Source organism: Oryzias latipes, chromosome 24 (assembly GCF_053564925.1).
Source record: "Oryzias latipes strain Hd-rR chromosome 24, Olatipes_Hd-rR_3.1".
Classification (NCBI taxonomy): domain Eukaryota; kingdom Metazoa; phylum Chordata; class Actinopteri; order Beloniformes; family Adrianichthyidae; genus Oryzias; species Oryzias latipes.
Window position 1 is genome coordinate 1,706,499 of NC_136260.1, and position 24,340 is coordinate 1,730,838.

Below are 24,340 nucleotides of genomic sequence, written 5' to 3' on the forward strand. Positions count from 1 at the left end.
CTATCTCTCTAAGCGTGGCTCAAAATGATGGGGGGGGGTTCATGATTGTAATCCAGGAATGGTGTCCCCATCCTCATATTATATTCCTCTCTCTGCTCCCTCCTCCCATGCTTACTTCACCCCCACAACCTCCCCCTTGTTGCTTCAGTACTCAGACAGGCTCCATGGCAGCAGCCAAACATAAACAGAAGAGTTTTAAAGTCCAAGTGAGATCAGAGAGGATTCACTCAGAGTTAATAATGGAATAGCGTCTCAGCTGGAAAGGAGATCCCCTGACACTCCCCTACAAACACATAACTGCAGAGATGCTGTAAATCATATGTGAACTATTTGGAGTATTTACGAAAACAGGACATCCTCAACTTCCATATAAAATGCTGTTTTCTGTTATTCCTGTTAAAGTCCTGTCCCTTTCTTCTCGTTTCAGCATTTTTCTCCTCACTTCAAAATAGACATTAATGGTGATGAATGTTTTATTTTCACAAACATGAGATTGAACGGACATGGTTTTTATTAGGGCTTCATACAAATACCAAATCCAATCCTATACTTTTCTAAAGCATTTAAAAATATTTTTAAAAACGGTACATTTGATAGTTATGAATATGGCTATTTTGATTTTATCAACCTCCTTTTATCATTAAGCACTTAAACAGAGCTTGAACAATCAAGTAAAAATATTGCAACAATCAGCAAGAAAAAAAAATGTTGACTATAATCTAGTAAAAATAGGTGGTCATTAGTCATGTAAGAAAGTTTGGAAACTGTAGTTTCAGTTTTTCTTTTTTTTTTCACTTGTCCTGTCCACCAGCTGAGCAAACAGATGAGAGCGGCCTCATATTTTACTGTTACACTAAGGGGTTATGAATATTCTGACACACAAGGTGTGTATTTATATAAGCCCCTTTTGTAAATTAGGCTGAACTTTATTTAATTATATTTGTAATAATTTTTTGTTGGACCAGACGAGAAGAACACCTGTGCTCTACTGAGTGTTTATGTTCTTCTAAAATGGATGGTGGAATGTGAAAAGAAGGAGGGAGGGTGTCCAGTCATTCCCACACCAAAACCCCCGCTGCAGCCGCAGCAGCAGCGGCAGCCAGAACCCCCCAACACCTGCACGGTAGCAGATAGAGAACAACCGCCCCCAGGGTGATCACATCCGCCACCCAGGCCAGGGCCAGCAGGACCGCCACAGGGGCCCGCAGAGCCAGAGAGCAGGGAGGCATTGGGGTACAGAAAGTGCAGCTCCGGCTCAACCGGGAGAGCAGCCCCCCCGCCGCGCTGGGAGGGCCCAAGGAGGGGCCCTGCCCAGAAGAATGCCCACAACCCCAGAAAACCACCTCATCACCACCCAGGAGTTCTGGGCATCCCCCCGCCCCAACCCCGGGTACGAGCCAGGACCCCCCAATTGAGACCCACCCCGAGTTCCAAGCAGCCACCCACCCAGTCCAGGAAGGAGCAAGGAAGGGCCAGCCGCCCCCGCCCAGGAGGAGGACACCCAGGGGAAGAGGGTGTCCACAAGAGGTGTTGTAAACATGGCCCAACCAGGCTCGCCCAAAGTTGGAAATTTGGCGAGGCCCAGCACCCGGGGTCAAGGACCAGAACCCACACCACAGGGACACGGACACCCCCGGCTCAGGTGTGATGCGATCCCCGGCTCTTGGCCTTTCCAGAAAGCTCAGGGATCCCTCTCTCTACGTGGAGAGAGGGCCGCCGGGCCTAGTCAGCCAGCACCCAGGGAACACGGCCGACGTTGCCAAGGGCCCAGTATCCCCTACCAGGGATGGGGTAGGAGAAAGATGGTCCGAGGTCCCACCTTCCTTACGAAATGCATGTGTGTGTGAAGGTGTGTGTGTGCATGTATGTGTGTGTGTGTTGGAATTTATATGTTGAAGGGTGAAGGGTGTGTGTACTAAGGGGGTGCAGTTAAAATTGGCGGGTAGGGCACTGAGGGGAGACCTCCTGATTACTCACAGTGATGTCCCATCACCCTCCCCACCAAGGGGCCCTAAATGTCTGGGGTGCAGTTAAAATTGGCGGGTAGGGTGCTAGGAGGACATCTGCTGCTTGCTGGCAGTGATGCCCAAGCACCAAGTACCAAGGGCCCTACATGTCTAAGGTGCAAATAAAACCCAGAGAGGGGGGGCCCAATCCATACGGCAACCATGGGAGGGGGACCACTGCCAAGTAGCTCCTCCCCCCCAAGGTGCATCGCAGGCTGAACCCCCCCATCACCCTAAAAAGAGATTATAAGAGGAAGAGGGTAAGTCGTCTTTAAACTACGTCAGCTTCTGTGGTCCGGATGACAGCCCTTCAGTCAGCTGATCCGCTCCAGCTGTCCCACCTCTCAGCTGATCAAGTCGCTGAAAGAGAGAAGAGAGAAACAAACAGGAAGTAAGTAAGTAAGGCCTTAACTTTAAGCCTCTGGTAAATATCATAGACATTAGTTATGTAAACCCCTCATGGACTGTCGCTGCCTTTCTGGAGGTGGCGTCTCGGCGCGCCGCCATCTTGGAAAGGTATAAGTGCCCCCGCAGTGCCATTGTTTCCATGAGGAATGTGTATTTAGTCAAAAAAAAAGTTTTATTATGCTTTCTAACATAATCTGACATAAGATACAGCTTGTTAATAAAAAAGTAAAATGTTTAAGAAGTAAAACAAGGATGACGATTATTTGTAAATTTTTTATTTTTTTTATTTCTCTCCTTTTTCTGCAGTGCTGGGGAGCCAAAAACCATTGGGGGAAAAACTGAGACATGTATTATGTAATATTAATAAAAAGAATGAAAAAACTTTCAATTGTAATACAAAAGAGAAATGACCTTTCAATTTTTCAAAAGATGACTAAAACGTGTTGATAACAGTAACAGATCTAACTACAGGCAAACATAGTTGTAAGAAAATATTTTTTTACAGATCTTGTCACAAAAATCTGATATTTGGTAAGCAATTTAATAAAATAAACAAAACAAATATTTTGTATTATAGATTTTCAAAACATGGCCTAATTATAAATAAAAAATAGATCAGTAGAATAACTTTGGAAGTCCTCCAAGTGACTACGTGGAAACGTGTTCCCAGTGGTATTTTAATTATGATTATGCTGTTTTTAAAGGAAATTTTTAAAAACTGGTCATTTTCTAATTATTATATCCCAACCATCCTATCGAATTAATCTGTCTGAGAAAAGTTGCTAATCAAATGGATTCCACTTATTTCATTATAAAATCTTTTCAAAATGAAAAAAATGGTTATAATCAATATCAGAAAATACCATTTGGATTGAGGGACGGTAGGTTTATTTTATGATAACGTAAAAACGACAAAGTACCATCACAGTGGACAAAATACATGAGATGTCAGCCAAAAAGCTGACATCAAGCTAGCATTACGGCAGGCGACAGTAGCTGCAGTTACACATGCAAAATGTATTTGATCGGATCAACGATTGGATTAGAATTGGACTTTGTACATGGGTCCAGAAAAACTTTATCTGATTATAACAAACGTTTACATACGCCACACTTTCGATTGGAAAAAGTCATTTTGACTTGTGCAGAACTTTCTAAAATACCAGAAACAGCTGCAGTAGAAGAAAAAACAAATAATGCAGCAGCATGGAACGCGATGGTCCTCTAAACGTGATTTTATTATTGTTAGGACTATTATTAAGTGCCTGTTCGGTCATAATTTTTTTTAATCCGTGTGGCCAGTGCTTTTTCTTTGGCAGCACAGAGCTGGAAGAAGGGTTAGGGTGAGGCTAATACTACGAGCTAACAACACTTAGCCATAGAGGCAGTTTAAATTCATGCGGTCATTGCCGCGATGTGCACTTTGGCTGAACGTAAATACGTTGCAATAATGTCAGCCTTACTTTAGTCTGGACACGATTGGAAACACAAATTCACATGATTGTTAACACTGCATTTCTGCTTTGAAAAGCTGCCTCTGTTAGCTCACACCGTCCCAAACCGGTCCTCTGCTCAGAGACACCGTTTTACCGGGAGACACAGTTCTCCTGAGTCCAGCAGCTCACTCACGCAGAGCAGCCGGACAAACTGTGGTCCGAAGCCTTCTCCGGAGCGCATGCCATAACAAAGCACCTTCCCCAGCTCACAAACACAAAGCTACTAGTCCGGCTGCTCTGCTCTGAGACATGGTTTGCAGCCGGCCGCTCCTGTTTGCACTCCAAGTCCAAAGACTCCTTCAGAGCACCACACCGTCTACGCATGACCTACACCAGTAGTGACCCACGATCGGAATAAACTGTTTTACATGCACCACCATCTGATCAACAATCGGCATAACCCACCTATCTCGATCGGAAAGAAGTTTTGATCCGAATGTTAACATGACATATTTTTATCCCAATTAGGTGTTTATTCCGATTACGTTTGTTCATGTAAACAGAGCTACGAATTGGTCCAGGTTGGCCTGAGTCAATGTTTCTATGGCAACTACATTTTCTAGTCAGGAGTAAACTCCTTTGAAGTCCACACCCCAGTCTGGCAATCAAATGTGGTGTGGGCCAGTGGGCACTACATGGTATTATTGAGGCATCTGATTGGTCAGTTATAACTTGGAAAAAAAGAAAAAATATCATAAAAAATATGGATTGGCAAGAAAATGTTAAAACAAAAGTATTCGAACAAGAATAGCTATTTCGACAAGTAGAATGAGTAGCAGCTCGTCATTTCTCAATAGAAGTCTGTGGGATTTTAGCTTCTTGGAGACAGTAGCTACTTCCTGTTTGGAATGCTAGGGGAGAGGGATCAATCAAAGTGAGCTCCAGAACCACCGGTCATTTGGGGTACTGCAACGTTTTGCCACGTGCTGGACGGGTTCACCCTCACCCACCCACCCCGTCTGGAAAAGTTACTGCTGTGTCAGAATCCGCTTAAATCCTAGAAGTTCACATGCAGCCTTCCTCAGAGGGATGGCATCATCATCAGCTCAGACAATTACCGGAAAGCTCGAATCACTCAGATCAGTGCAAAGGACCCTACTGGGCTGCCGTAAGACTTAAAGCTATAAAGCCACATTAACGTGTCCGTAATCATGCTGTGCAGCAGCGGGCGCACGAGAAGAAACAGAAGGAAGGTGGGGGGCGGGGTAGTTACTGAACACGTAGTGACTGAGATGGAGGAGGAAGAGCTGCAGCTTCCCGGAAAGGATGATGCAACACAGGAAATAAACACTATGTATGCTGAATCTGAAGACTCTTTCTCCAGTTTTATCATGACCCAACAAAGCCTCACAGCGGGTATGTGATGATGTTCTCTTCTTTGTAATTCTGCTTTATTAGGAATACATTCTAATTTGTTATATGAGGGTAAATTATGCTTTCTTTTTCTTTTGTTTTGTCTGTGCAGAGTTTGAATGGAAGAAGCCCAGTCCTCCTCCTCCTCTTCTGCCCATCTCTGCTTCCCTGCAGAAGCAGATTACGTCACCCTCTTGGTTCCGGGAAATTAAACCCCTGATGCTCCTGGTGGCTTTATTGGGAAGCAAGCATGGACCCAGGAATTATCAGCATAAATGCTGCGAACGCCTTCTAGAAGTCTGGATGGAAATTTGAAAATAATTTTTTCTTACTACAGTTTTTCTCAGTCGCTTTAGTACAATTCTCAGATCAGAATTGAAGTTTGCAAATACGTGTGTGCATTTCTCAAAACAATTTGTACAAACAGCAAAACACAATGGTTTTCTTGCAAAAGCCTGTAACTTGCTCAAAATCTTTAGTTCATCTCTCCAAACTAAGTCTTTATGTCATTGAACATGTCAGTGCCATCAGAATGTCAAGTCCTTGTGTCATTGTCTACGAACAAGACAGTCAAATGACTTAGTCATGTTGTCAATATAACTGTGTACTTTAGAGGGAGGTTCTGATGGAAACTATGGCTAAAGTTTGGATGACAATTATTGTAAAATGGAAGTTACACCTTTTTTGTTTGATTGCAAGAGACTGGACAAGATTCACATTTACACTTTTATTGTTCTTATTGTAATTTGTTGACAGACCATGTCATACCAACATAGAAAAAACCCACTGCAAACAGTAACACAAAGGGAAAAAAAGATAGGACAATATTCTGTCCAACAGTACAGGAAGTGCAGTAGGAATTGGTGTGGTCTTCCTACACCTCTTGTCGTTCCTGTTTGTTAGGACACAAATTCTCATCCACATCACAGCGAATATCCTCTCCAGCAATGCAGCGAAATATGTTTGTCACATTATGACAACTCGGTCAACCATTTTGCAGTTAATGACGATGAACTAATGACTAGGTGTTTTGAGGAGTAAGACTATTGCACAGTGAACTATATAATACATTTTGATCAACATGACATAAACAATTGATAATGTAGCAAAGAGCAGAGAATTGTACAGAATCATTTGCATGGATGTACCAAAGCAATTGCAACTTGTTCAAAGAAGTGAGAAACTGCTTATATGATGTGCACAAGTGACAACATGATGTGAAGATTGAACAAATAGTTTGGGGAATTTCATTCTGATCTGAGAATTGTACTAAAGCGACTGAGAAAAACTGTAAAGCAGTGAGCAAACATGCAATCGCACCCTCCAACTCCCACTGAAGATTTGCTGTGGCTTCAAAAGACTTTAAGAAAGTTAAACAAAAAGAACTACATCACCTGACCACGTGGAAATTCTAGCAGAAAGGTGTTTCACTTTCCCTTTTCTGATTCTCAGAATGAGACTCCTGCAGTTGTGTCACAGTGAAACCAGAGGGGAGCAGCTGGCCTGCTGTGAACTCCTGCTCACTCGTCCTTTTTTCACATCTGTTTTAGGCACAAGATTCGAGACATACAATTGCTGGTTTTTCTTTAAAAACAGCAATTGTTCTGAAATCAAGTCAAACTTCTGTGTTCTGCTGTTTTGAGCTTCCCACATAAACGACTCCGACACCAGAACCTGCAAAAGTTTTTAGTGCAGGTGGGGAGCTGTTGATTTCGACTGGTGATATTGTCGAGCAGTAGAAGGAAAACTTCCAAGAACTTCCAAGATCTCCTCGATCCTGCTGACACACCTCCTCTTGAGGAAGCAGGGGCTGAGGACTGGGGTGGGGCTGTCCATCACCCAGGCTGAAGTCATTGAGGTAGTCAATGAGCACCTCGGTGACAAGACCCCGGGAGTGGATGAAGTCCGCCCCGAGTACCTTAAGTCTCTGGATGCTGTGGGAGGGTCTTGGCTGACACGTCTCTGTAGCATCGCGTGACAGTCGGGAACTGTACCACTGGACTGGCAGACAGGGGTGGTGGTTCAAGAAGGGAGACCGGAGGGGGTGTTCCGACTACCAGGGAATCACACTAGTGTCACTAGTGACAGTGTCACTTTAATTAATTGTAAAGGTGATTTGTTTTTGTTTTTTTGGTTTTGTTCAGGAAGAAGTTGCCATTTTGTATGACTTACAATGTTAAGTAAAGTCCAGTGGAGTTTAGAAACAAAGGATTTGTATGTTTGTGTCAGTCTGGGGGGGCTTGAAAATATTCTAATCTTCAGAAAGGGGGGCCCTGCAGAAAAAGTTTGGGAACCACTGCACTAGACAGTGAACCTTTTTTCTTCAATGATATGTTATCTTCACTGGTGTCCATGGATTACATGAAATCTTTCCACCTTTATCCACCTTTGTCATGGTAGGGAGAACACGTCAATGGAAGGGGGGGGGGGGGGGGGGAATCTAAGATAGCACAAGGGTTATTCTCTCCATTCCTGCAGAAATGCCCCAGCTCCGTCTACATATGGCTCCACCTTTGTGCATGTTTGGATGCACATTTCTGTGAGAGAAGCTCTTCTCAGTGATGAAGACTAACTAAACAGCAGACAGCTGTCGTCTCACTGATGATCACCTGCAGTCCATCCTGAGAATCTCCACAACACAGAACCTCACAGCAAACACAAACCAACTGTGTGACACAAAACGATGCCAGACGTTCAGCTCTGATCAAATGACACAGGAGTAAAGAAAACAGAATGATATGATTTGTAAACGCTGAATTTGTATAATTTGGGCAGGATATAATCTTATGGAGAATAAAATCTTTTGGGATATTTACAATTTGAACTTAATTTTTGTATAAAATGACATGTTTAATGAAATTTGAATTTTTTTCTTTAATATTTACTTTATTTCTATCTTGTTTAATTTTGAGAGTAGAGCAAAATAAAGTTATTTAGAGTTTAAGTTGATTTATTCTGGAACAACGTTTTAGATTTATGTTTTAAAAAGTTGTAAAAGTTTACATTTTTAAATTTTAGTTTACAACAGTAGTGACCCATTTACAAACGGGGGGGGGGGGTGCAGGAGGAAAACAGATCTCTAAAGAGAAAAAAAAGGAAAGTGATCAAAAAGAATGTTTTAAAAGTTAAAAGCCATTTAATTTTATGTATTTACCTGAATCTATATCTATCTATCTATCTATCTATCTATCTATCTATCTATCTATCTATCTATCTATCTATCTATCTATCTATCTATCTATCTATCTATCTATCTATCTATCTATCTATCTATCTATCTATCTATCTATCTATCTATCTCAGGTGCTTTGGGGGGAGAAGGGGACCCCCGTTTTGGTCCTTGGGTGGCATCATCACTGGATCAGAGTCTATAAATAAGATGATGTCATCCCCCTCCCCACCCCCACCCCTCCTACCCTCGCAGTCTAGTAGGATTCCTAGGTACTGCGTCACTAAGCCCCGCCCCTGGAGTTCCTATAAGTGGGTGATGCAACGGGAGAGACGAGAAGCGCAACTCAGTACTGCGGAACCGAACGGAGCAGTCCACGCCGGAACCAGAGCCGGAACCAGAACTTTCAAAGGTGCGTTCCTGTCTTGTGCTGGAGGCGGGGAAGGGGGGCGCTTTTCCGCCGGTCCGGTCCGGTCCGGTCCGGCCGTGGCTCTAAACAGAAAGCAAACTGTTTGTAGGTGCTTCTCGTTGAAAGACTTAGTTTCTGTTCATGGAAGTGTTTCTATTTGAATCCTCCGCTTTAACCTTCGTTTTCTGCTTACCAGTTTACCTTCAGTCAGTAAATAACACTCAAAAACGCCTTAGGGAGGGAATCGAACCGGTGTGATGATCAGAAGTTCTTCTTCCGTTGTAGCCGCGGATGTTCCTCTGAAGGAGCAGAACCTCCTTCACCTGCTGTTACACAACAAATGTGTTGACTCTTTATCTTCATGATGTCATTATTACTCAGCAGAATCTGTCCTGGAAGTCTCTGGTTAGCAGTCAGAGATCTTTAGGGTTCATGTGGGCGTTTCTGCCTGAATGTAGTCAGTTAGTTTATGCTACTGGAAACCTGTGTGGAAAAACATTGATACTACACAAATACTAGATAAAAAAACACCAAGCCACATATAAGTGCAACATTAGCTAAAAAAAAACTAAAAAAGTTCCAGAGCAAAGTATTTCTTGTAAAAAGCAGAGGGCGTGTTCAGGAAGGGGCTAAAGAAAGTCCAAAACCAGAAAGACAAATGGTGGGAGGGGGGACGCTGAGCCTGACTGTGACTGAAAGTCTGCCGTGTCTCCAGAATGATGCTGCAGCACCTGGGACCGTCATTGGCTGACATCAGCTGCTCAGCCCTGGTCCCCTGCCTGTCCCCCCCAGGAGAACTCACTCTAGAAGACTTCACCAACTTCACCCCCATAGTGAAGGAGGAGCTCCGTCAGGTCATCCAGAACAAGCGACTGTCCTGCGGGCTCAGTGCAGACGCCAGTTCTGACAGCGCCAGCTCTGCCTCGGACCAGGCCCCGCCCACCCACGAGTCAGGGGTCAAGAGAGAGGTGAGGCAGGTACTCCCCCCACGCCAGTCTGTTGCTGAGTGGATTCTTTATTCAGAACTCTGTGTGGGTTTCAGCTGACGCTAGAGGAGCACGACAGGAAGAAGAGGAGGCGAGAGAGGAATAAGATTGCTGCTGCAAAATGCCGCAGCAAGAAGAAGGAGAAGACTGAAGGTCTGCAGAAGGTAAACTCTGTTTTCACCAGGCTGTAACCAGGAGCTCTTTGGAGGACATGCATGAGACCAAGTGTCTTACTACCATCACAGTTTACTCATTTAGCAGATATGTAGCTTCTGTGTGCTTGAAACGGAAGCCTGAAGGTTGCCTCTGTGAACCTTCATCATTTCTGATAATGCAGATTATTCTGCTTATACTATGGTCACTTCCCAAAGAAATATTTAGTACTTTATTCTTGTTTTTTTTTTTAGGTTTTCACAAAAATCAGACTAAGTTATATGCAGTACGTTGTCATGGTAATGGCCATAGAGACTGCAGCGGCAAAAGAAAGTGATTCATATGCTGATGGGTTGAATAAAGCATCAGTTCAGTGTGAAAGTTCACGTCTTACTGCTTCTTTTTGTCCAGATGAGGAAGTTAAAGTTTGTTTCAAAGAAACTAACTGTAAAGTCTAAATAGTTCAGTTCCTCCTCTTGTCGTATTTCTTCCTTCTAGATCCACTTCTCTCTCGTTCTCTTTTGCTGCAGTCTCTAAAAAGATCAAATTAACCAAACAGGTGAAAGGAAACTATAAAATCACTCATGTTTTCTACTGTCTTACTGTTGTAATAATCTGGAATAAGGCATGACAAACTATGTTTGTTTATGTTTTAATGGTGATAATCGGAATACCGACTTGTGTTTAGGCCACTGCAGTGATAAGGAACATTTGGGGGGTGTGACTGGAACTTCTTTTTTAGGTGTGGGATATCACTTTGAAATATACACACTGCAACCAATCAGAATTAAGTATTCACCTGGACAATGGTATAGAGACTTAACAGATTCTCTGAGGTGGAATTAGTCTTTCTAGAAAAAAGATCTGAATTTGAGGCATTTTACAAATGGAAATACAATTTCATGAGGAAAAGAAGATAAAAGTTTGGTAAGAATTAAAGTTGTCAAAAAACATTTATCCTCAAATGAAAAGCGTGTCCCGGATCTTGGTTTCTCTTCAGCAGCTTCTTTTGGTTTCAGACCTGGAACTTTTTTAACCAAAGCAGCTTTCTGATCCCTCCACCTGATGTTCCAAAAGACTGAGCCCCGTTTGTTCTGCGTCTGCTCCTGTTAGGAGTCAGAGAAGCTGGAAAGCATCAACGCTGACCTGAAGGCTCAGATCGAGGAGCTCAAGCAGCAGAAGCAGCAGCTGGTCTACATGCTGAACCTGCACCGACCCACCTGCATCGTCCGGGCCCAGGACGGACAAACCCCAGAGGACGAGAGGAACCTCTTCCTCCAGCACATCAAGGAGAGCAACTTCCAGCTTCACAGCCTCACCTCCACCACAGAGGGCTTGCTGGGGGGGGGCCCGCTAAGCCTTGACCACATTTGCTGTCCCGCTGATCTATGACTGAGCAGAGGCTGCCCCCTACCAACATCAGAGACTAGCTGAGTGTTAGCCTGACCTGAACAGGCCTGACCCAGAAAGGACTGCGGGCCACACTTGGCTCACACAAAGCTGCAAAAACCTGACTATGCACTGAGGGTTGTGAGGGAGGGGGACATCTGTCATGCATTTTTTTTGACATTACACATATCAAAGCTTTCCTGATGGTTATGTTGGTGTGTTGCACTGAAGTCAGATTTCAACAAAGCACTTTTTCTGTTGGCTCAGCCCGGCCTGCACAGCAGCAGCACCAAAGTGAGAACAATTACTGAATGACTGCTGTATGTTCCGATTTTCCCAAACAACCTGGCTCTGTCCGATGTCAGGAGAAAGATCCAACTTGCTGCTAACCTCCACTTAGGACGTCACTTATTATTTCAAGTTTTTGTTGTTGATTTAGTGACCCACCACAGACCAAGTCCTGGTTATCAGCCCTGAACCAGCTGGGAACTGTGAATCTAAACAGCATCTGCCATGCCGCTGTTTAGATTGCCTTTGACAGTCATTTTTGTCAAAATGTTCATTTTCTTTCCTCATTCTCTCTAAATCTGAGCGACTTGAGAGCAGTGTTTTCAGAATCACATACCTCCCCTGATTTATTTATCTGCTTTAACCCTTTCACTGGTTGGTGGAAGTGCTCAGTTACCATCAAGCTCTCGATTCGAACGATTTATTTTTCGCTTTACCAAAATGTCTTTCTTCTAATAGCCAGTGCTTCAAACGGACTAAGGTAGAACTTGTCTTTCTGAAAAGTACTAATATGTACATTCAATCAAACTGAAAAGCATTGTTTGCTTGCTTTCTGGAATATAATCATTGGCTTTCAGTTATATCATTATATATTATTTGTTTTTGTTTTCAAACTCAGTTTTGCTCTGAACTTACTGCTGTCTCTCTAAAAGTCAGTGGTTTCATTTTGAGTTGCAGTCTTTGTTTTTTTCTTGACATAAAGGAAATATTCCAATGATTGCAGAAAAATGACTTTTGAAATATTTTGATAAAAGAAAGTTTCCGACCTACCGACACTTGCATTTTTTTCTGAGCTACTGTCTCTCTCAGGTTGCAGAATATCAAGGGTTTGATGGTAATGAGAGCTAAACTTTCTTTTTTGAGATGAGTAAACAATTGTTTGTGGTTTCTTAGTTGTCAAATATCAAAAGATGCAGGCGTCTGTGTATGTGTTGTTGTGTGTCCACTGCTCGTCTGTGTTCTTCCTCTATTGCTATCTGTCAAGCTTTGTTTTTGATACTTACATTAAAAACACCATTAGCCAATGAAACCTGCTGTCCTTCATTACTTTATCTCACTTTCATTCAGCTACTGAAACCAGAAAATAGTCACTGTGCATCATGACTGCTGCTGTTTATGGTTATGGGAAATGTGAGCTCTGGACAGGACTATGTCAGACTCAGAGTACAACTGTGATCTAGCACATCAGTCTGGGTGGATAGGTCTGAACAGGCAATAGGCAATACTGGTGGAGACTCTGGTTGCTCAGGAGTTCTCATACTGGGCCTGAACAGCTGCTAGTGCTCCAAGGCCTATGTCAAGCCGTCACATCTTTAACCTTTGTGTTATCCTAGGCATTTTAACATTGGGAGTTGGGTCATCTAGACCCACTAGACAGTGCTCTGAACCTTTTTTCTTCAACGATTTGTGATCTTCACTGGTGTCCATGGATTACATAAAATCTTTCCACCTTTATCCACCTTTGTCATGGTAGGGAGAACACGTCAATGGAAGGGTGGGGTCATCTAAGATAGCACAAGGGTTAAGAGTGAAAATGTAACATTTCACATCAACTGAGATTTCATATTAATCCTCGTCTGACGTCCATCAGGCGACTGATCGTCCAGGTCTGGTGTTCGTCGATGACACGAGGAGGCGGAGGCGGGGGAGCGGTCTGATGGAGACTACTCGTGGAGAGGGGCTTGATCTGGGACACATGGACACGCATTGTCCGTGGCAAACGCAGCTGGACCGCCACAGGATTGACCACCTTCACAACCTCGAACGGACCGATGAACCGAGGCGACACAGCCAGTGCGGCGGTCTCCACGGCAGAGGGCAGCTTCTTTAGGGCTATGAAATGGGCTGCTTTGGAGAACCGATCCACCACCGTCATGACCACGGCTCTCACGGGTGTGAGCCTCCCTTAATAGTCCTCTCTAGTTGCCAGGTGACAGCACCCAAAACATGGTCAGCTGGGATCACGGTAGTGGGCTCCCGCTCCTCTACAACCGGTTCCTGCTGCTGAGAGAGGGCATCAGGCTTAACGTTCTTGGAACCAGGACGGTATGACACCAGAAAATCAAAACGGGTTAAAAACATGGACCACCGAGCCTGCCTAAGATTCAGCTGCTTCGTGGTCCGGATGTATGAAAGATTTTTGTGATCCGTCCAGACCACAAACGGCTGAATCGCCCCTTTTAGCCAGTGGCGCCATTCCACCAGAGCCAGCTTAATGGCTAGTAGCTCCTTGTCCCCTACGTCGTACCCCGCCTCCGTTGGGGTAAGACGCCGAGAAAAGAAGGCGCAGGGGTGGATTTTACCGTCGGTAGCAGAGTGCTGGGACAAAACAGCCCCTACCCCTGTGTCGGAGGCGTCTAATTCGACTATGAACTGACCGGAGGGGTCGGGTTGGATCAAAACCGGCGCAGTGGAAAACAATGACTTTAAACGTAGAAAAGCAGCATCAGCAGCATCTGTCCACTGAAAAGGTACGGGGAGGGAGCTAAGACCCGTCAGAGGTGAGGCGACAGAACTGTAATTACGAATGAATCTAGGAGGAAATTTGTAGGAAATTTGCAAACCCCAAAAAACGTTGAAGCTGCTTCCGGTTAGTGGGAACGGGCCACTCCACCACTGTGCTCACCTTGGCCGGATCGGATCGCACCTCCCCCTCGGCAGTGACAAACCCCAAAAAAGAAACACAAGAGGAGAGGAAATCACACTTCTCGGCCTTGACATACAGTTTATTCTCTAACAACCGCTGGAGGACCAGCCGAACATGCCCCCGATGTTCGTCCGGGTTCAGCGAAAAAATAAGGATGTCGTCTAGATAAACAAACACAAAATGATGAAGAAAAACGCGGAGCACATCATTTATCATGCCCTGGAACACAGCAGGGGAGTTAGACAGGCCAAAAGGCATCACCAAATACTCGTAGTGACCCAGCGGGGTGTTGAATGCGGTCTTCCACTCATCACCCTGCCTGATCCGCACCAGGTGGTAGGCATTCCGCAAGTCCAACTTGGTGAAAATCCTAGCCTCCTGCAGGGATTCGAACGCCGAGTTCATCCGGGAAAGAGGAAAATGATTTTTAACCGTAATGCCGTTCAGCCCCCTATAGTCAATACATGGCCGCAAGGAGCCGTCCTTCTTACCCACAAAGAAAAACCCAGCTCCCATGTGGGAAGAGGAGGGACCCGCCTTCAAAGAATCAGTCACATACTGTTCCATGGCCTCCCTCTCAGGCCTCGACAGATTGTACAGTCAGCCCTTAGGCAGAGGGGCGCCCGCCCGCAGTTCAATGGCACAGTCATAGGGCCTGTGCGGCGGCAAGGAGAGAGCCTGGAATTTAGCAAACGAAAGCGTCAATAAGCGCCGAGGGATTCCATGCGCTCTCGGCCGCGAGAGTCCGGAAGTCAATAGCGTAATCCGCCACTCGGCGCCTCCCCTGGCGCAGCCGCATCAGTGCCCGGGCAGCCTCCCTACCCGGCCTCGTATGTTGAAATACCTGGGTGAAAGCCTCCAGGAAGGCTGGGAGCGAAGCGCAGGAGGCGGACCCGCGCTGCCACTCCGCCGTGGCCCAAGCGGCGGCTCTGTCGGTAAGATGTGAAACGATGAACGCCACCTTGGGGTGATCCGTGGGGTAGGCGGCCGCTTGTAGCTCGAAGCGCATTTCGCACTGCGTGATGAACGCCCGACAGTCCCCAGACGCACCGGAGAACCTCTCCAGTCGGGCCAGCGGAACCGTGGGAGCGAAGGACGTCTGGCTATCTGGGCGGATGCGGAGGAGGGCGGCTGCACCGGCGGCGGCTGCTGGAGCTGTTGCGCCAGCTGATCGATGCTGCTCCTGACGGTTGGCCATCTCCAGCATACCCCTGCGTAAGTAGTTCATCTGCTCCTCCTGCTGGCAGAGCACTCTCTCCTGGTTGGAGGACTCTGAACGCGAACTGTCTATGTCTGCTGGGTCCATGGTGACCCATGGCGCAGACGCAGGGACTCGTAGTCAAATCGTAGGTTTTAATAACACTCACGATCGTAACAATAATCCAAAATGAACCCGTGACAGGGACAGGATCAGTGTAGGCTAAATACCCTCCAGGTGATTCAGCAACAGGTGAGACCAATAAGGTAAAGACAGAACGAACGAGCAGAGACAAAAAACCGGAAGTGTCAAAAAGAAAAAACCCAACAACCGCCCTGGCCCAGAACCTGACAGATAGAGGGAGGGCATTCCAGAGTCTGGGTTATTGCCTGGAACGACTGGTCACCTCTGGTTTTATACCTGCTCTTAAAAATCTTTAAATGATTTTGATCCGAGGATCTAACCAGGAAAGTCCCATTGAGATTAAAAACCTCTTTTCCAATGGATTCCTGGCCAAGAGGCAGCACATTTCAATACAAAAAATACATAAAAACAAACATTATTAAAACCACATACATCAGAAAAAGCAGTTGCACATTATTGTTTCAGCCTCTGATGCTTTGAGCTTGTCCTTAAAAACATTTAAAGATACCAGTTCAGTCAGTTTCCAGTCTTTCTGCAGCATATTCCAAGCAAAAGTAGCAGAGTTCTCCCAGCTCTGTGTGGGCAAATGGAACAGAAAGCAACAACTGGACTTTAGATCTTAAGGAGTAAGATTCCACACTTCTCCTTTTAATTAAAGAACAAATGTAGGGAGGCAGTAATCCAAGCAAGGCCTTGTAAATAAAAGTGTACCAATGTCCCTGCCTCCTAGTGGCCAGAGAAGGCCATTGTACTCTTGAATATACGTCACAATGATGCGCGTCATTGATCTACAGTTGGTAATGAACCTCAGAGAAGCATTATTGTCCAGTTTGTCCAGAACCGGCTAGAGAGGATGGTCTGGGTTGTCCATGATGGATGAGATCTTGTTCAGTGACCTCCTCTCCATCACTGCTTCAAATGATTCCAGTTTGCAGCCAATGACAGAACCCGCCTTCCTGATCAGCTTCTTCAGTCTGTTGGTGTCACTGACTGCAATGCTGCTTCCCAAGCAGACCACAGAGGAGAAGAAGGTGCTGGCTACCACCGACTGGAAGAAGATCTCCAGCATCTTGCTGCAGGCCTTTCTGTGCACAGCAGTACTGTGGCTCCTCCAGCTCAGTCTGTTGTCTGTTGTTGATAGTCACTCCTAGGTATTTGTCCTCCTCCACCACTTCCACATCCTTGCCCAGGTTGCAGAGATGCTGCAAGACTGGCCTCTTCCTTCTGAAGTCGATCACCATCTCCCCGGTCTTGTCCACATTGAGCAGCAGGTGATTCCCTCCAGCCCACTCCACAAATCCGTCCACCAGCCTCCTGTACTCCTCCTCCTGTCCACCGCTTATACACCCCACAACCACAGAGTCATCAGAGAATTTCTGTAGGTGACATGACTCTGAGTTGTGCTGAAAATCTGAGGTGTACAAGGTGAACAGAAATGGAGAGAGCACAGTGCCCTGTGGGGCTCCCACACCACTCAGCACCACGTCAGACAGGACGCCGCCCAGTCAGAAACTGTAGCCTGTCTGTCAGGTAGTCAGTGATCCAGGAGACAGTGGACGCACCAGCACCCATCAGCCGCAGCTCATCACCCAGTAAAGAAGGCCGGATGGTGTTAAAGGCACTGGAGAAATCAAAGAAGGTGATTCTCACCATGCCTCCACCACCATCCAGGTGTGAGTGAGAGAGCTGCAGCAGATGGATGACAGCATCATCCACCCCCAGGCGCGGCCGGTAGGCAAACTGTAGGGGTCCAGAGAAGAGCTCACCACCGGTCTCACTTGAGCCAACACCAGCCTCTCCAGCACCTTCATCACGTGAGAAGTGAGGGCAACTGGACGGAAATCCCCGGGGTGAGATGGAGAGGTCTTCTTGGGTACAGGGACCAGGCAGGAGGTCTTCCAGAGAGGGGGGGCACCTTCTCCAGTCTGAGGCTCAGGTTGAAGAGATGCTGGAGAACCGCAGACAGCTGGTGGGCACAGGTCCTCAGGGTACGAGGGCTGACGCCATCCGGGCCGGCTGCTTTGTGCTGGTTAAGTTTCTCCAGCTGTTTCTTCACCTGGCAGGCTGTTACAGTCAAACAGGGAGGGAGGGGGGTGGTGGTTGGACTGCGGGCCCAGTAGGTGTGGTGTGGTGGAGGGGGGAGAAAGGTGAGGAGGTGAAGGGGGTTCATGAGGGTGGAAGTGCAACAACTGAGAGGCAGCAGGAGCGGGGGGGGGGGGGTATGGTGGAGGTGGGGGGGAGGAGGCTGAAGCATTCAGAGAGCTAAACCTATTAAAAAAGGTGTTAAGCTCGTCAGCTCTCTCTTTGCTGCCTGTGATGGGTCTGCTTCTCCCCCCACAACCTGTCATCTTCTTCATTCCAGACCACACCGCTCTCATGTTGTCTTGCTGGAGTTTGGATTCCAGCTTCCTCCTGTAGGAATCTCTCCCATTCCTCAGTTGATCCCGTAGTTGGTGCTGCACCCTCTTCAGCTCCTCCCGGTCTCCAGACCTGAAGGCTCTCTTCTTCCTGTTCAGGAGGTTCTTCAGGATCAGCAGTGGCTGATCCAGGGTTTGTTGTTGGGGAAGCATCGAACAGTTCGAGTAGGCACAACAGACTCCTCACAGAACTTAATATGTTCCCTAATGCAGTCCGTCATGCCATCAATGTCCTCCCCATGAGGCGTGCAAAGAGCATCCCAGTCTGTGGACTCCAGACATTCCTGCAGTGCCTGCTCCTTTTCTGGAGTCCACCTCCTCACAGACTTTTTGTGGACACGTTTCCACAGGGCAATAGAGACATTGTTCGGGATAAGGTGAACCAGGTCATAGTCAGACCTGCTGCATTCTTTGCATTTGCATTCAGTAGATCCAGAGTTTTATTCTCCAGAGTGGGACAGATTACATATTGATTGAAGTCCCCAAGCATTCTGTCTATGGTGAAGTCGTTAAAGTCTCCAGTGATAATGCAGAAGGAGTTAGGCTGCTTTGTCTGCAGGCGGGAAACGGTGGTAGTGATGACGTCAGCGGCGGTCTCAGCATCGGCAGATGGAGGAACATAAACATTCACCACCACAACCGATGTGATCTCCCTCGGCATATAATAAGGCTGTAATCCGACGGCCAGCAGCTTCAAAAGTCATAACAAGGGGCTTATTTTCATCAGAGTTTGCTTCATCTACGTTAAATCACATAAAGGCATTAAATGTCCAAAAAGGCATTGAATATACATAGAATAAACAATTTGTGTAACCCTTTTGTTATCCTAGGCACTTTAACATTGGGAGTGGGGTCATCTAGACCCACTAGACCAGAGGTGGGCACTGAGGGCCGCATTCCTGCATGTTTTCCAGCATACCCTGCTCTGGCATGTTCTGATTGGCTGGACACACCTGAACCAGGTAATCAGCCACGAGTAGGGCAAGACTATCTGGAAATCATGCAGGCACACCGGCCCTCGAGGCCTGGAATTGCCCACCCCTGCACTAGACAGTGCTCTGAACCTTTTTTCTTCAATGATTTGTGATCTTCACTGGTGTCCATGGATTACATGAAATCTTTCCACCTTTATCCACCTTTGTCCTGGTAGGGAGAACACGTCAATGGAAGGGGGGGGGGGGGGGGGGTCATAGGATAGCACAAGGGTTAAAGAGAAGAAGTACGGGTCCCCACAATATACACTTTCTTTATCAGGGCATTGTATCACCAGTGGGGGCAGCATTTCAAGTTAACTTTAAGTTTTAGCCATTTCAACAGAGAAATACATGTGCAGTCTATACTGACATAAAAAAGAGGCATACGTCCCACCACGTTTTCAAAGACGCCCTGGGACACTGCTGTGAAAAATGACAAAATGTTCCTTTACATCAGAATTGACAAAGGACTTCTCTGATGCAACATAACTGCTAAGTGATCTTCAACTAAATCCCAGCTTTGTTACTAATAATGGCGAAAGGCTAACAGCTACCACATCATTGTAGGTGCGCGCAACACTTCCATAGTTGACAGTCCTTAACAGAAAATATTTGTTAACTGCTCTTTCCATTTAAATGCTCCTTCACAAAGTGAGTGTAGTGTGCACACTTAAAAAATGAGGTTGTTATTATTGTTAGCAAAGCATCGCATTGTTTTGCGTAAAGTACAGCAAATGACAACCTTATGGATCCAAATATAACAAAAGTGAAATGCATGTGTTAGGAACAGAACTTCATCCTCACATGGTGTTATCTTCTACACCCTGTTCACCCACGACTGTGTGGCGTCTCACAAGGACAACATCATCCTGAAGTTTGTGGACGACACTGCCGTGACAGGACGCATCACTGACTGGGACGAGGCAGCCTACAGGAGGGAGGTGGCAGTCTGGTGACTTGGTTTGAGGACAATAAGCACACAGTGAAGGTTCAATGGACAAAGGTGTGTTTTCTTGCAAGATAGTTTAATACATATATTTTTTGTGATTTTGTTTTGTAATGAAGGAGAAAAAGTAAAAAACAGAGTATTTCCAAAGACTAAAGTAATTTGGACCCAACTGAAAAACTAAATGAACGAATCAAGCGGAACTAAAGTGACCAGACTCAGCCTCCCAGCACTGAAACTGGAGAAGCTTTATAGAGCGAGACAGACCATACTGGACACAGGGTTTTGGGAACCCTGAGAGAGCCAGAGCTTGTGGCTTTTCATCACAGATAAGCAGAATATTACAACACTGGTCACAACAACAACCTCCAGCCAAGGGCTCAACTGCAGCAGCACAACAACCCCAATCAGATTTGACTTGAACCAACAGCTAGCTGCACTGTCCCTGGGTCTGTCGTTACAGGCCTTGGATCCATCTGTGGCCCCAGCAGAGAGCTCGGAACCAGAAATACTACCATCTCCGTTTCTTCCCCCCATTTTCACCCATGGCCCCACCCAGCCATCTTGATAACCTCATCAAATCAGGAATTACGATGGCTCCCCTAACACCTGTGGGCCTCACACCACACAGGAGCTCTTCTACCCAATGCTCAGCAAAAGGCAGTTAGACTGTCTAATCAAAGAAATCTAGTCCACATCCCCTGCAAGAAGGCTATGACCAGTCCCACTGAAACTAATCTCAAACTTGCTGCACTCAAATCACAAATCTGAAATACGAGAAAGTAAAAAGGGTGGAGGCGTTTCTGTACTATTTAGAGATAATTTTGTAACCCACAGATTATCATTGGGCGCATTTCATCATTTGAGTATGTTTCCTTTCAAATTGAAATAAAACAAACTCCTTCCTTACTCTGCATAGTTATGGACAAGCCTCAGAACAGCCAAAGTTTCATTGAGGATTTCATTGAAATGCTCTCAGTTGTGTGCACAAAATAAAAAATATGAAGGAAAAGATCAAGATAAATCCAACAGTTTTTAGGGTGTAACAGTTCTCTTGTTGTGACTGGTCAGGAGTTCACCAGAGTGGCAGCTTGGAGGAAGGAGCTGACTTTGTGGCGAGTGGTTCTGGCGCACATAGTTCTGAAACGCCGCCCTGACAGAAGGAGACTGAAAAGATTGTGTCCGGGATGTGAGTTGTCTGTCGAGATTCTGCCAGCCCGCTTCCTGAACCTGGACCGGTGCGGGTCCTGAGACGGATGAAACCAATAATCCTCTCAGCAGATCTGATGATTCTCTGCAGTCTGTCCCTGGTTGCAGGTCCAAACCAGACCGTGATGGATGTGGTCAGGACAGACTGGATTATTGCAGTGTAGAAGGTGGTCTGCAGCTCCTGAGGCAGGTTGAACTTCTTGGGCCTTTTTCCTGTAGTGAGTCAACGTGGTAGGTCCACTTAAGGTCCAGTGTGTTGTTTTTTTAAAAGATCCTTTTGTGTCGAACTTTTATATATATTATATTATTCTCTGGATGTTCAAAACGAGGCCTCAAGAAACATCAAGTCAATTTGACACAGCTTTTGATAGACAACAAGGAGCTTTTAAAACACTAAGTTTTCTGGAGTTTCCACATATTAATTCCACTGTTCTGAGAGTGGAAGACTCTTCTGGTTCTAAATGGAAAAACTTTTTTTTAATGTTCTCATCTTCTCTTCTTTGTCTTTCTGCTGCTCCCTTTACAGGGTGCCCTATCCTTTATAATGTCCTCTCTCACACCAACCACCCTCATGTACCCCTGCTTTACATCCATACACATCCTCTTTGGTCTTCTTCCAGGCCTCTTTCCTGATACCTTCAACATCATCTTTGTTCCTCTTCTCAATCTGTCCAAACCAACTCAATCTGCTTCCCTGCATTTATCTCTAGAACATCTACCATGATCTGTCCCCCTGATGTCCTCATTCCAGATCCAACCTGTTCTCTCTCAGAGAACCTCAACATCTTCATCTCTGCTACTACTGCCTCTTGTATCTTTCCCAGAGTCTCTAAAGTCTCAAGAATTTCTTTTCCTGTCATTCTGGTTACTCTTTGGCCACACATCACAATATTTGAAGGTTTTTCCATAACATTTTTGAAAATGAGTGTTATTATTCTAATTGTTTTGCTGAAAAATGTATTTTCTCTTACCAGCAGGGGGCGGCACAGGCACTCCTTTACCACTGCCGGTTGGGTGGTTCTTCTGGCAGATAAAAGTTTTACTTTGAAGCAATGTCAGTGTTTTTCTGTTTGCCTTGAAAACATAAGAAGGAAACGGAAAATCTAGCAGAACCAGAGGATTTTCTTTCATTTTTATTGTAGTCTGTTCTCCACAAGCAGATGACAAAAACCATGTCAAAGGTGAAATGCAGAGCTGTGCTGATCATTTTTCCTAATTTTTATCCATTAGGAAAAAATGACATAACATTTTTAACTTTCATAACCATAATCACATGCTCTTCAAAGTTGGTCTTATTATTTGGTGCATAAAAGCTTTCAGTATTTTCAGTAACAGAACATTTTGAGACAGTTACAGAACGGACGCCACTTTCACTGCATTACTAAAAATAGAAATCGTGAAAACTTGATCATGTAATTTAGACAACCAAGCATTTAAGTCAGCTGCAAATGTCAAGGATGTTCCATCACAGAGATGAGGTTACCCTGAGACAAACCTTTGGAACTTAGCAGGAACCTCTGCTCTGAGTGTCAAAGCGCCCTCTAAAGGCTGCCTAGGGCATTGCAGTGCTCAGTTCTGACGGGGCCAGCAGGCTGGGGTCATCTTCACTCACAGAGAGCGGGCAGCCATGTTGTCAGGCTGCAGACTGGCTGAGTTGAAGGAGCAGAGTATGCTGGGACAGAAAGGCTCATGGGCTCTGAGGGCTTCAGTGAGGAAATGCTGCTCCTCTGACAGAGACTCCACCTGCAGTAGATCACTGTTAGGCTGGTTTGGACAGACAGTTACATGAAAGCTTCTCTCTACACATCTGTTCTGAATGTGCTGCAGCTTTAATTCAAAATGTTTTACAGCAATAAATGATGTCTGCGACAGACTGGCCACCTGTCCAGGGTGTCCGTGCCTTTGCCCGCCAGTGGCGATAGGCAGCCCCGTGACCCCGAGAGGGAACAAACGGATTAAAAGATGAAGGAAGGAAGGAGGGAGGGAAGGAAGGAAGGAAGGAAGGAAGGAAGGAAGGAAGGAAGGAAGGAAGGAAGGAAGGAAGGAAGGAAGGAAGGAAGGAAGGAAGGAAGGAAGGAAGGAAGGAAGGAAGGAAGGAAGGAAGGAAGGAAGGAAGGAAGGAAGGAAGGAAGGAAGGAAGGAAGGAAGGAAGGAAGGAAGGAAGGAAGGAAGGAAGGAAGGAAGGAAGGAAGGAAGGAAGGAGGGAGGGAGGGAGGGAGGGAGGGACGGACGGATGTATGAATGGTTGAATGATGTAATTCTTAGTTCAAACCGGGGTGGGGGTTCTTAAGTAGAGATCAAAAATAAAACACAGATTTACTTTACTGTATTATAGAGGGTTAAGTCACTGATGAAACCTGATGTTTTTTTTATTTACAGTAAAAAGAAAATGGAACATTTTTGTTGTTGCAGAGAAACTATTTTTGGAAGGTTTTCTTCAAAAGAACAGGATAAAGTTCATTAGTTCTCACCCACCAACTTAAAGTAAGCATGAAAGCAGAGTTTGGGTGGAGCAGCCAGGTGGTTGAGAGATGACCCTTTAAATTTAGGCTTAAACCTGATAAAGTTAGCTTCATTTGACCAGCAGAGCAGCTGAAAGCAGCTTCAGCCCTTTTGTTAAAACTCAAGGTTTTACAGCTGACCACAGCACTTTGATATGCTAGATTAGTGGATGACGTTTGGATCTGATAAGTTTTTAGGTCTCACACCAAACCAGCATCTGCTTCATTGCCACCGGTAGGTCTGTTGCTACGAGCTTGAGAGCAGAACAGATGTCATCAGTTCTCCTGGTTCTGACCCAAACTCTGGATGAGGTGCAACCGTTTGAAAACCGTCCAGTTCCAAGCATTGTTGAACTGAAAGAAGTTATAGAAGTGCTTTCACCCATAAATCAAAGTAGTATTCAGTTCTCAATAGACAATTCAATTTGTAACTTGAGCTTGCAATCTGAAAATACGTTTTGCTATGTAAATAATTTAAAAATTTTCTTACATTTTTAAAAATAAAATAAAAACAAAATCAGTTGCATTTTAAAATGTCACAGGTTTTTTTGACACCAGATTTAAAATATATATATATATATATATATATATATATGGCCAGCGTCGAGCGTCACATCCTCCGTGATCGACGTATTAATAATAATAAT

At 45.4% G+C, this 24,340-nt stretch overlaps 2 protein-coding genes across 7 annotated transcripts in view; one reads left to right on the plus strand and one right to left on the minus strand.

Annotated features, from left to right (window-relative positions):
- Positions 1 to 465: 465 nt before the first annotated feature.
- The window catches only part of batf3 (basic leucine zipper transcription factor, ATF-like 3), a 28,121-nt gene continuing 4,246 nt past the window's right edge, over positions 466 to 24,340 (minus strand). For 2 of the 4 annotated variants that reach the window (XM_078943080.1, XM_078943079.1), the window contains exon 4: positions 466 to 2,366. In XM_078943080.1, the coding sequence (XP_078799206.1) occupies positions 2,283 to 2,366 (84 nt within the window). In that variant the 3' untranslated portion in view covers positions 466 to 2,282. Of the gene's footprint in view, positions 2,367 to 22,309; positions 22,936 to 24,340 lie in introns of those variants that run through there. The other 2 variants (XM_078943078.1, XM_078943077.1) reach the window with 1 other exon arrangement.
- On the plus strand, positions 8,688 to 18,337 carry atf3 (activating transcription factor 3). Of its 3 annotated transcripts, none has more exons than XM_078943076.1 (4): positions 8,688 to 8,844; positions 9,557 to 9,809; positions 9,884 to 9,991; positions 13,249 to 18,337. In XM_078943076.1, the coding sequence occupies exons 2-4, from the start codon at positions 9,558 to 9,560 to the stop codon at positions 13,486 to 13,488; spliced, it is 600 nt and encodes a 199-aa protein (XP_078799202.1). In that variant the 5' UTR covers positions 8,688 to 8,844; position 9,557; the 3' UTR covers positions 13,489 to 18,337. The 3 variants fall into 3 exon arrangements, with proteins under 3 accessions (XP_078799202.1, XP_004087030.1, XP_020557856.1); XM_004086982.5 differs by lacking the exon at positions 13,249 to 18,337 and adding an exon at positions 11,094 to 12,687 and having other exon boundaries at positions 8,689 to 8,844; XM_020702197.3 differs by lacking the exon at positions 13,249 to 18,337 and adding an exon at positions 11,094 to 12,687 and having other exon boundaries at positions 8,715 to 8,844; positions 9,634 to 9,809.